This window comes from Rhinopithecus bieti, unplaced genomic scaffold (genome assembly GCF_001698545.2).
Source record: "Rhinopithecus bieti isolate Rb0 unplaced genomic scaffold, ASM169854v2 scaffold_28081, whole genome shotgun sequence".
Classification (NCBI taxonomy): Eukaryota; Metazoa; Chordata; class Mammalia; order Primates; family Cercopithecidae; genus Rhinopithecus; species Rhinopithecus bieti.
The window spans coordinates 44749-57519 of record NW_016812241.1 but is presented as its reverse complement, the minus strand read 5'-3'; the positions used below and the strand labels follow the sequence as shown (position 1 = coordinate 57519).

Sequence of the window (12771 nt, the reverse complement as noted above, 5' to 3'; positions counted from 1 at the left end):
AGCCAGGATGGTCTCGATCTCCTGACCTCGTGATCCGCCCGTCTCGGCCTCCCAAAGTGCTGGGATTACAGGCTTGAGCCACCGCGCCCGGCCCTTAATCTTTAACTTTTATACAAGGTAAGTGTCACTTCCATGAAGTCTTCCCTAAACTTCAGAAATCATTTGCTGACCTCAAATTCCTCTGAACTCCTTGTGATGCTTCATTTAGTTTGACGAATTCAACAAATTGAAGGCTATGTTAAAACTAGATAATGACAGCTACCAATGGAGGACCTACTATATACCAGGCACTATACTAGTTTCTCTATGTATCTTTTTTTGGATATTATTTCATCTATCTCTCATGACAATCTTGTAAGACCATATCTTCCTCATTTTAGAGGTGAAGACAAAAATGAAAACAAGTTGAATACTTTGCCCTAGGTTAATGAGCTAGTAAACAGCCATTTCAACAGGCAGGATTTCAACCTAGGTTTGCCAGACTCTAAAAAATCACTCTCACACCTGCGGTTTAAAATTCAGACCTTAAAATTACTGTGCATATAAAATAACATATGTAACATATGTAAATGAATGACTCAAAAGCACCTGCCACCCAATATAACAAAACTGAACATATAATTTCCTGGCTTGGTTCTGTTAGGCAAGTCAGAAGGTATGTATCAATCTTAAATATTCCTCTCTTTCACACCTCATATTTAATCAATAAACTTCTATCCATTTTGCCTCCTAACGTTTTTTCAAGTCTGTTCAGATCTCTTTACTTCCATCACTACCAATCTAGGCCAAGCCATCTGTGGAATTACTTGATTAACGTTCCTCTCCCCTACTAATCTGGAAGTTCAATGAGGGCAGGACCTAAGTCTTTTTTGTTCACTGTTACAGTTTTTGTCTAATGCCCAGAATAGAAGAAGTGTTCTATAAATGGCAGCTATTATTATTTTGGTTTATTTGCTACTGTTCTGTATATAAGTTTGTCTTTCTAATGAGACTGCAAACGTCTTGAGGGGCTGTTTCTTGTACTGCTTCTGTATTATCCTAAGGTTAAGTCAGTGAATGTTAAGCACAGGTTACCTACTATCATAATCAGAGTATGAGCATAAAATTTTTTAGCCCGGTAGAGATTTAGAAATTAACTAGGCCAATTCCCTCATTCAACAAATGAAGAATCTGAAGAAAGTTACAACTTCCCAAGGTCATACTGTTAGTGGCAAAGTTTAGAGTGAAAGACTGGTGTTCTCACTGCCTGAGACGTCTAAGTTCCTTCCTTCTACTACAATCAGATCTAGTCTTTTCAGGTCTCTGCTTGAGAAGGGCTTTAAGCCTTTATCACTGCCAATCAAATTTTGCTCAAAGAAGGCAGTTTGAACTAATGTGGAATCCAACTGGCTTTAAATAAGTAAAGTAGGCTGTAAAGTACCTTATTTTTTTTCCCTAATTTTACAACTTTCCTAGGTTATAATTAGTCTTCTCCAGCAAATTGAGCATGTAGAATACTCAATGTGAGCAATGCAACATAAACACATTTGAAAGAAAAATCTAAATAAGCAGCAATCTACAGATTTTATGGAAAAAAACTGATGAAATCAATATGTAATGACTATGGAAACAATTTCCATTATAATTTTCCCATTTCAATCTCTGTATACTGGACAAATAAAATCAGTGAACAATACAGCATCTTTAAAAAGTATGCTCTAATCTATAAACAAGGACTATGTATCGATCGCAACAAAAAATAAACAAAACTAATATATTTTAAATTAAGTTTGTTCATTCAAATAAAAAAGCAAAAACTGTAATCCACCATACTTCTGGATAAATGACAGAAAACTAAGCCTTATAAGTGCCAGTGCTTTCCTGCAGTTAACAGACTGCTCAGTTAAGAGTATTCTTCATTTTTCATCTTACTAAATAAATAAAGTCAACTAATCACTTTTAGGGAACAACTAAATGTGTGATTAATAAGAAGGGCACTGGTTCACTATAATCACTAGGATAGCCAATACACAGAAGGCTCAGTAAAAGCCTACTTATGGCTGAGTGTGGTGGCTCACGCCTGTAATCCCAGGAGTTTGGGAGGCCGAGGTGAGTGGATCACTTGAGGTCAGGAGTTCGAGACTGGCCTGGTCAACATGGTGAAACCCTGTCTCCACTAAAAATACAAAAATTAGCCAGGCATGGTGGCGGGCACCTGTAATCCCAGCTACTCGGGAGGCTGAGGCACGAGAATCGCTTGAACCCAGGAGGTGGATGTTGCAGTGAGCCGAGATGGCACCACTGCACTCCAGCCTGGGCGATAAGAGCAAAACTAGATCTCAAAAAAATAATTAAAGTAAAAAAACCTACTTATTATATGCTAGGTGTTAAAGTGTTATACAGGTTAAAGAGTGAAATAAATCAAAATCATAAGTAATTATAAAATAAGGCAAAAATGATTAATGCCAAAAGAGAGAAGATAACAGGATTAAAGAGCCCACAAATGCAAAGCACATCACTTTCTAATGCAGTGGATTGCCAAGGGCAGAACTTACCTTTAACGGACTTGACATCTGAGGTCTTCTCTTGTTCTTTGCCTTTTCACTAGAATATAAAAAATAATTATGCCAATTTTGCAGTCAGAGATCTATTCGATAATATTGTAAAAATTAGACCAGGCGCGGGTCAAGCTGTTCCCAGCACTTTGGGAGCCGAGCATGGAGGATTTTTCCCCCCACGAGGTCAGCAGATCGAGGACCCTCCTGGGCTAACACGGTGAAACCGCGTCTCTACTAAAAATACAAAAAAACTAGCGGGGCAAAGATGGCGGCGCCTGTAGGTCCCAGTACTCTGGAGCTGGAGGCGGAGAGAATGGCGGGGAACCCTGGAGGCGGAGCTCTGCAGGGCCGAGATCGGCGCCACTGCACCTCCAGCTGGGCGACCAGCGAGGACTCCGTCTCAAAAAAAAAAAAAAAAAAATAGACCAGCTTTATTCTAAGATGAGTATTCAAAGATCTAGAACAATGGACAGCCTTGGAGGACAGCACAGGAGGGCAGTTGTCAGCAAAGGCTTCTCTAAGGAAGTGACCTTGGAACAGCATCCAGTCAAAAGAGTTGAACCTGCTTATGGAGAAACAATGTAGTCACAGGCTCTACCACTTATAAGCCACGTGATCTTGGACAAGTTACTTTACTTCTCTGGGTCTTAATTTTCTTGATTTATAAAATTAGGTCCATAATAAAAACTACCTTAGAGGGTTATTGATGAAAAAAAAAAAAATACCTGTAAGGGGCTTAGAAGGGTGACTAGCACAGTAAAGTTAGGACAAATGTTAACCAATATTATTACCATACGTCATCCATAGTACTAGCTACTAGAAGCATAGTGAAGAAAGTTCTTTGGTTGTGTATCACATATTACTTCTTATTCTTCCCATAGCATCAAGTAAAAACATCCTAAACCTCTAACACTCAAAGTATAATATTTGTCTGGGCCACGCATGGTGGCTCACGCCTGTAATCCCAGCACTTTGGGAGGCCAAGGCGGGTGGATCACCTGAGGTCAGTAGTTCAAGATCAGCCTGGCCAACATGGTGAAACACCATCTCTACTACAAATACAAAAAAATGAGCTGGGCATGGTGGCAGGCACCTGTAAGCCCAGCTACTCGGGAGGCTGAGGCAGAGAATTGCTTGAACCCGGGAGGCGGAGGTTGCAGTGTGCCAAGATCACGCCACTGTACTCCAGCCTAGGTGACAAAGGGAGACTCCGTCTAAAAAAAATAAAAGATAAAAAAAATCTGCCTGTAAAATAATCATCTAATTGCTTCTTTATTACATAAAACAGTAAAAATTCTGCTGTAGATAAGCTAATATGACATCCAAGATAGGAAGGTGCCAAGCAGCTTAAGCCAAGTGTGAATTCTATTACAAGATCTGACATAAAACTATTTTTAACCCTCTTTTTTTAACATTAAACTTTAAAAAATTTTACTAGGAAAAGGTTATCAAAATAAGAAATGCCAAAACGTGCCCATCTCTCTATTTGTGCTCTTAAACATTGAAAGGTGAAAGGCTAGTAGCAGGAAGTAACTCGCCCCCAGAGTATCTGGTTGAAGTCAATACATCAACTGTTGAGTGCTCAGTATGTGCCAGACACGCTTCCAGCTCAGAAAAGGCAGTGATTTTGCCTTCAAAAAGTCTACATTCAAGCATGTGGAGACTAACATGAAAAAAAATAAATAAGATCGTTGCAGGTACTCATCACTGCTATCAGGAAGACAACATTTAAAAATGTAGGGTGACTGGTGTTTGCAGCCCTCTCAGCAGCATCTGCCCATGGACTACATCACTCACTTGAAACATTAACTTGTCTTGGCTTCCTTGACTCCTCTCTTCTGCATATACATCTGTATTCCCTGGCTGTTCTTACCCATTCTTAAGGCTTACAATACCATAGATATGCTGTTACTCCTAAATTTATATCTCCATCCTAAATCTTTTATCTCAAATTCATATAGCTAACCACCTACCTGCCATCTTCCATAATTCCACTTGTCTGAAAAGGAACATGTCATCTTCTCCCAAAACTGTTCCTACTTCAGTCTTCATCTTCCCTTATGAATGACACTGTCATCCACCCACTACTCAGGCCAAAATTCTGGAAGTCATCCTTAACATGGTCTGTTTATTACCTTCCACATACAAACTATGACCAACTGATTCTACTGCTAAAATAAACCGCCACAGTTCCACTTTTACCACCCTAAAAACATTCTCCTACTAACAATCAGATCTCCTATGTTATACTTCTAACATACACGCAACTCAACAATCAAATATCATCATTTTACTTCATTTCCTTCTGTCCCCCTAAGTATTATACAGAGTTTACAGTTCCCATGAATCACCACCTGACCCTTCCTTTCCCAGATATAAATACTATACTAAATTAGATATTTTCTGGCTGGGAGCGGTGGCTCATGCCTGTAATCCCAGGACTTTGGGAGGCCAAGGCGGGTGGTTTACTTGAGGTCAGGAGTTCGAGACCAGCCTGGCCAACATGGTGAAACCCCATCTCTACTGAAAACACAAAAATTAGCAGGGTGTGGTGGCGGGTACCTGTAGTCCCAGTTACTTAGAAGGCTGAGGCGGGAGAATCGCTTGAACCCAGGAGGCGGAGATTGCGGTGAGCTAAGATTACACCACTGTACCCCAGCCTGGGCGACAGAGTAACTCTGTCTTAAAAAATAAATAAATAGGCCGGGCGCGGTGGCTCAAGCCTGTAATCCCAGCACTTTGGGAGGCCGAGATGGGCGGATCACGAGGTCAGGAGATCGAGACCATCCTGGCTAACACGGTGAAACCCCGTCTCTACTAAAAATACAAAAACTAGCCGGGCGAGGTGGCGGGCTCCTGTAGTCCCAGCTACTCGGGAGGCTGAGGCAGGAGAATGGCGTAAACCCGGGAGGCGGAGCTTGCTGTGAGCTGAGATCTGGCCACTGCACTCCAGTCCGGGCGACAGAGTGAGTCTCTGCCTCTAAATAAATAAATAAATAAATAAATAAATAAATAAATAAATTAGATGTTTTCCTTCCATGTCTGTTTTTTGACTATGACCACATCCAAATACTTTCTTTTTAATTTTAATTTTTTTGAGACAGGGTCTTGCTCTGTTGTCCAGGCTAGAGTGCAGTGGCCTGATAATATTCGAACTCCTAGGCTCAAGTGATTCTCTCATGCCACCATGCCTAATTATCCTTTCTGTTGTTGAGATGGGGTTTTGCTATCTTGCCCAGGCTAGTCTTGTACTCCTGGGCTCAAGTGATCCTCCTGCCTCAGCCTCCCAGAGTGCTGGGATTATAGGTGTGAGCCATCACACCCAGCCAAATGTATATATACATTTTAATAGCATTATTCTGCACATCTTTAAAAATTACGTGAATAGCTAAGCACAGTGGCTCACACCTATAATCCTAGCACTTTGGGAGGCTGAGTTGGGTGGATCACTTGAGGTCAGGAGTTCAAGATCAGCCTGGCCAACACGGTGAAACCCCGTGTCCACTAAAAATATAAAAATGAGCTGAGCATGATAGTGCATGCCCGTAACCCCAACTACTCGGGAGGCTGAGGCAGAAGAATCACTTTAACCCAGGAAGTGGAGGTTGCAGTAAGCTACATCACACCACTGCACTCCACCCTGGGCGACAGAGTAAGACGCTGTTTCCAAAAAAAAAAAAAAAAATTAATTACACAAATGGCACTCCATACATATCTGACCTGTATTCATTCAATAATCTGACATGACTATTGATGCAGTTCTAGTTCATTCATGCAGCTCTAGTTTATTCATTTTAGCTACTTAATTCCTTTATAAATATACCTTTATTTACTCATTTTCCTGTTAGTGAACATTTACTTTATTTCCTAATTTTCACTTAAATATTCAACTGATGAACATTCTAGTACACGTGTTCCTATGCATATAAGCAAAAATTTCTCTAGAATAAACCTCTAGAAACAGAATTGCTAGGTAACAAATTATGTGCATTTTTTTTTTGGCCAGGAGTGTTGGATCAGGCCTGTAATCCCAGCACTTTGGGAAGCAGCTCACCTGAGGTCAGGAGTTTGAGACCAGCCTGGCCAACATGACAAAACTCTGTCTCTACTAAAAATAAAAAAATTAGATGGGGAGTGGTGGCACATGCCTGTAATCCCAGCTACTCAGGAGGCTGAGGCAGGAGAATTGCTTGAGCCCAGGAGGCAGAGGTTGCAGTGAGCCAAGATCATGCCACTGCATTCCAGCCTGGGCGACAGAGACTGGGTCTCAAAAAAATAAATAAAAAACAAATTATGTGCATTTTAAATGAAAGTGACTGTACCAGTTCCATGCACTCAGACACGCTTCATAGTCTCATCCTTGGTATTTTTAATTTTGCCAACTTATTAGTTTTGAAATGGCATTTGATGTTTTAAATTCATTTCCTTGTTGCCTCTGAGGTTAAAACATCCTTTCATGTTTATTGGTCATTTTGGTTTCCTCTTTTGTAACTGCCTCTTCATGTCCTTTGTCTTTTACTTATTACTTGTAGAAATTGTAGAAATTCCATACGTGTCCTGGATGCAAATCTTCTCTTCTTTAAGTATCTTAGGTATATTTTATTGTGTGAAAGTTTTAGGTTTTTTGTTTTGTTTTGTTTTTTGAGACGGAGTCTTGCTCTGTTGCTTAGGCTGCAGTGTAGTGGTGCGATCTCGGCTCACTGCAAGCTTCGCCTCCTGGGTTCACGCCATTCTCCTGCCTCAGCCTCCCGAGTAGCTGGGACTACAGGCGCCCACCACCACACCCGGCTAACTTTTTGTATTTTTAGTACAGACAGGGTTTCACGGTGTTAGCCAGGATGGTCTCGATCTCTTGACCTCATGATCCGCCCACCTCGGCCTCCCAAAGTACTGGGATTACAGGCGTGAGCCACCATGCCCGGTGAAAGTTTTAAGTTTTTTTTGTTTTGTTTTGTTTTGTTTTTTTTGAGACGGAGTCTCGCTCTGTGGCCCAGGTTGGAGTGTAGTGGCGCGATCTCAGCTCACTGCAAGCTCCGACTCCCGGGTTCCCGCCATTCTCCCGCCTCAGCCTCCGAGTAGCTGGGACTACAGGCGCCGCCGCCAGGCCTGGCTAGTTTTTTTTGTATTTTAGTAGAGACGGGGTTTCACCGTGTTAGCCAGGATGGTCTTGATCTCCTGACCTCGTGATCCACCCGCCTCGGCCTCCCAAAGTGCTGGGATTACAGGCTTGAGCTACCGCGTCCGGCCAAATTTTAAGTTTTAATGTAGTCAAATTTACACAACATATTTTCCTGTGTCTTATGTTAAACAATATCCCTTCCTATCCCGAGATCAGGATTTTCCCCCCCACCTGTTCTTCTACACGATTTTAAGTTTTGTTTTTTTAACATTCTGGGCTCTTATCTACCTGGAATTTGTTTCTATATCAGGGATTGGCAAACTACAGCCCATGGGCCAAATCCAACCCACTACCTTTTGTTTCATTTTGCTTTAAGACTCCATCACCCTGGCTGGAGTGCAGTGGCGCTATCTTGGCTCACTGCAACCTCTGCCTCCTGGGTTCAAGTGATTCTTGTGTCTCATCCTCCAGAGTAGCTGGAATTATAGACACGCAACACCACGCCCAGCTAAGTCTTGTATTTTTAGTAGAGACGGGGTTTCACCATGTTGGCCAGGCTGGTCTCAAACTCCTGACCCCAAGTGATCCGTCCACCTCAGCCTCCCAAAGTGCTGGCCATGCCTAAACTGGCCCACTACAGGTTTTTGGAAGTAAAGTTTTATTGTAGCACAGCCATGCCCATTTGTTTACATATTATCTGTGGCTTCAAGGATAGAGGAGAGTGTGACAGAAACCATATGGTCTGGAAAGCCTAAAATATTTACTATTTGGCCCTTAACAGAAAAAGTCTATTGATCTGATAATGTATGACAGGAGGCAGGAAATTATTTTTTGCCAGATGATGGATAATTGGCATCATTTACAGATCAGTCTATCTTTTCCCAACTAGGAACTCTTTTTATATCCGAAATTCCCATATATACCTGGGTCTGTTTCTGTGCATTTGTTTTGAACATATACCATAAGTATCAAGAATGGAATGGAAACCAAATGGAAGCCTATAGCAAAATAATGCTGCCTCCTCAATCTTTATAAAACCAGCTCCCTCTTGACATTTAAGCTCAGATTTGAATGTCATCTCCTTAGAGGACATCCTTAACCACTCAATCTTAACAGAGATGACTGCCTAGACCAGGGTGTTAATTGTCACAGATGGTGAGAAGTGGTAGGATTTGGATATGTGTGAGGTAGACCTAACAGATTTGCTGATGGATCAGATATAGAGTAGGAGGAGAGATGAGGTTCAAGGATGTACTAAAATTTTGGGCTGAGCAATTAAAAATCCAAAAATGCAACCAGGAGCGGTGGCTCACGCCTGTAACCCCAGCACTTTGGGAGGCCGAGGCGGGTGGATCACCTCAGGTCAGGAGTACAAAACCAGCCTGACCAACATGGTGAAATCCTGTCTCCAAAAATTAGCTGGTCATGGTGGCGCATGCCTGTAATTCCAGCTACTTGAGAGGCTGAGGCAGGAGAATCACTTGAACCCAGGAGATGGAGGTTGCGGTGAGCCAGGATCCACCACTGCATTCCAGCCTGAACAATAAGAGCGAAACTCCATCACAAAAAAAAGAAAAAAAAAAGCCAAAAATACTACTTACTGAGAAAAACTGATGAGCGAGTTTAAAAGGACTAAATCTGGCATAAAATTTTAGATATTGTAAGTTGAAGGCATATACTGGATTAAGCTTACCCAACCTGCAGCCTATGGGCCTCATGTGGCCCAGGACAGCTTTGAATGAGCCCAACACAAATTCGTAAACTTTCTTAAAACATTATGAATTTTGCGCATTTTTTTTTTTTTTTTTTTTTGAGACGGGCTCGGCTTGTCCCGGGCTGGATGCAGTGACCGGATCTCGGCTTCACTGCAAGCTCACCTCCTTGGGTTTACGCCATTCTCCTGCCTCAGCCTCCCGAGTAGCTGGGACTACAGGCGCCCGCCACCTCGCCTGGCTAGTTTTTTGTATTTTTTTTTTTAGGTAGGACGGGGTTTTCAACCGTGTTAGCCGGGATGGTCTCGATCTCCTGACCTCGTGATCCGCCCGTCTCGGCCTCCCAAAGTGCTGGGATTACAGGCTTGAGCCACCGCGCCCGGCCTAGCCTTAGTGTATTTTATGTGTGGCTCAAGACAATTCTTCTTCCAATGTGGCCTAGGGAAGCCAAAATAATGGACACCTCTGTATTAGTCTGGTAGAGATATAAAGTGAACCTAAAGTTGGATATACCAATCTGGATTCAGGGGCAAGGATCCAAGGTAGTGATGTCAACTTGGGACTCAACGCATTGGTGGTATTTAAAGTCTGAATCGAATCCCTAACAGAACATCTCCAGCTTCTACTCTTACCAAATCCAGTCTCCAAAAAGCTTCTAGAATGATTTTTTTTTTCCTTTGAGACAGGATCTCACTGTGTTGCAGTGGTGGGATCACAGCTTACTGCAGCCTTAAACTCCTGGGCTCAAGTGATGTTTCTGCTTCAGCATCCTGAATAGCTCACAATGCCCAGGTATTTATTTTTTCTTTTTATAGAGATGAAGTCTCTCTATGTTGTACAGATTGATCTCGAACTGGCCTGAGGTGATCCTCCCGTCTCAGCCTCCCAAAGCACTTGATTACAGGCATGAGCCACCGTGCCCTAAAACGATCTTTTTAAGATGTAAGTTCAGATCACTCCTCTTTCAAAATTTTAAATTAACATTCTCTCTGTATTTTGTTTGACACAGGGTCTCACTTTGTCATTCAGGCTGGAGTGTAGTGACTCAAATATGGCTCACTGTAGCCTCCACCTCCTAGGCTCAAGCGATCCTTCTGCCTCAGCCTCCTGAGCAGCTGGGACCACAGGTGTGCACCATCACACCCAGCAAATTTTTATGTTTTGTACAGGTCTCACGTTGCTCAGGCTGGTCTTGAACTCCTGAGTTCAAGCTATACTTCTGCCTCAGCCTCCTAAAGTACTGGGATTACAGATATGAACCACCATGTTTGGCATCTCGGCATTAGGAATAAAACCTAACCACGGCCTGGAGAGCTCTCAATCACTTGACACTTGCCTACATCTATGCCCCAGTCACAGTAGCCTTCTTTCCTCTCTTGAAGGGCACCATGCTCTTTTTTGCCTCCTGACCTTCGAACATGCTATTCCCTGGCCTCTCTAGTTACCTCCTACTGATCTTTCAGCTCTAAGTTTCAAGGTCACCTGCTGAGTCCTCTCTCTAACATCTAACCAAAATGTGTTTCTCCTCTTAATCTTTCATAACACTTTACTCAATTTGTAAGTATACACCTACACACACACACTTACATGGAGCGGGAGGAAGAAGAGAGGAAGAGATTTGTTTGCTTATTTATTATCTGTCTACCCCAGGAGATAATAAACTCCATGGGTGCAGGGACATTGTCTGGTTCACTACCCAATTGTGAGGGCCTAGCACAGTGCCTGGCAGACTGTGGACACTCAAAAGATATTTGTTGACTAGAGACAACAGTCTCTTGTGCAATATGCAGTTTGCCTCATTATTCTTAGAATGCTTTTCCCCCTTAAAAAAACAAAAAGTAACCACTGCAACGCCAACAAATTAGAGAGCTATTAAGTATACCCCTGCCTTACCAATAAAGCTTCCTCCTCCTATTTTACCTGTTTCATTCATTCAGCACTTTCATTAATTCATCACCTAGAATCAGTTACCAAAACCGTGTACCTACTTAACAAGTATTTAATGTCATTCAGAGTTCAATGGGCCTTTGGGAATCATCTAATTCTCAGCTGATAGAAGACAGAAAAGTAGGTTAACTGGTCTGTCCCCCGTTACAGTTAGTAGCAGAGCTGTCATATGAATCCAAGTTCCTGATTTTGTTTAGTGCTTTTTCCAAAACCCATTTCTGGCTGGCCGCGGTGGGAGGCTCACTTGAAGTCAGGGGTTCAAGACCAGCCTCACCAACATGGTGAAACCCCGTTTCTACTAAAAATACAAAAATTAGCCAGGCATAGTGGGGCATGGGTAATCCCAGCTACTTGGGAGGCTGAGGCAGGAGAATCGATTGAACCTGGGAGGTGGAGGTTGCAGTGAGCCCAGATCGAGATCGCGCCATCGCACTCCAGCCCAGGCGACAAGAGCGAAACTCAGTCTCAAAACAAAAAAAGAAAACAAAACCTATTTCTGTTTGGTACTGTTTTTTTTTTTTTTTTTTTTGTGACGGAGTTTAGCTCCTTTTGCCCAGGTTGGATTGCAATGGTGCATCCTCTGCTCTCTGCAACCTCCGCCTCCCGGGTTCAAGTGATTCTCCTGCCTCAGCCTCTAAGTAGCTGGGATTACGGGCATGTGCCACCACAACCGGCTAATTTTGTACTTTTGGTATAGACAGGGTTTCTCCATGTTGGTCAGGCTAGTCTCGAACTCCCGACCTCAGGTGATCTGCCCGCGTCGGCCTCCCAGAGTGCTGGGATTACAGGCGTGAGCCACCGTGCCTGGTCATCGTCTCCATTTTTCTAGCTGGCCCATCAGAATTCTCTCATATCTGATAAGGAGAACTACAAATTTGATTTCCTGCTGTCAAAAACTTTAATAGTACCTTTTATTTTCAAATTAGCTACAAATGAGTTTGCTCTGTTTCATTATGTAATGTTAATTTTACTGACAAAGTTTCAAGGTGGGGGGAAAAACCTGGAGCAGTTAAAATGTTTGGATAAAATATCTTTTTAATTTTCAAAAGTGACCAGCATTTGATTGGACTTAGATGTCTTCTATTTTAGTTCTTCCCTTTCCCCTTCAACAAAAAATCTTCCTGTTATAATTGCTCTTTCACTAGTAAGAGTTTGGTTTTGAGACATATGAGTTACTTTTCAATTAAATTATGGACTCAGCCTAAATGCAGTATATTGATTCATATCAGTAGGGCCTGACAACTTAGTTCTCATAAACTTTTTGTGTATCTACTTTGATGCCTCAGAATTGTATGCTTCAGAAGTAGGATATGTAAATATGCATGTCTCAAACTTCTTCAAGATAATTGAAACTAGGCATCGCCTGTAGAGCACATGTTCTCATCACAGGTCCCCAATATTGGCTACATGTTAGACTCCCCTGGAGTACTTTTTTTTTTTTTTTTTTTTTTTTTTT

At 42.3% G+C, this 12771-nt stretch overlaps 1 protein-coding gene across 4 annotated transcripts in view; it reads right to left on the bottom strand.

Annotated features, from left to right (window-relative positions):
• Positions 1-12771, bottom strand: part of AKAP10 (A-kinase anchoring protein 10) — a 79785-nt gene that overhangs the window by 65532 nt on the left and 1482 nt on the right. For 3 of the 4 annotated variants that reach the window (XM_017895771.1, XM_017895768.1, XM_017895770.1), the window contains exon 2: positions 2535-2583. Coding sequence is in view for 1 of the 4 variants with exons in the window: in XM_017895772.1 (XP_017751261.1) it covers positions 2535-2576 (42 nt within the window). In the remaining 3 variants the exon portion in view is untranslated. The remainder of the gene's footprint in view (positions 1-2534; positions 2584-12771) is intronic. The other variant, XM_017895772.1, reaches the window with a different exon arrangement.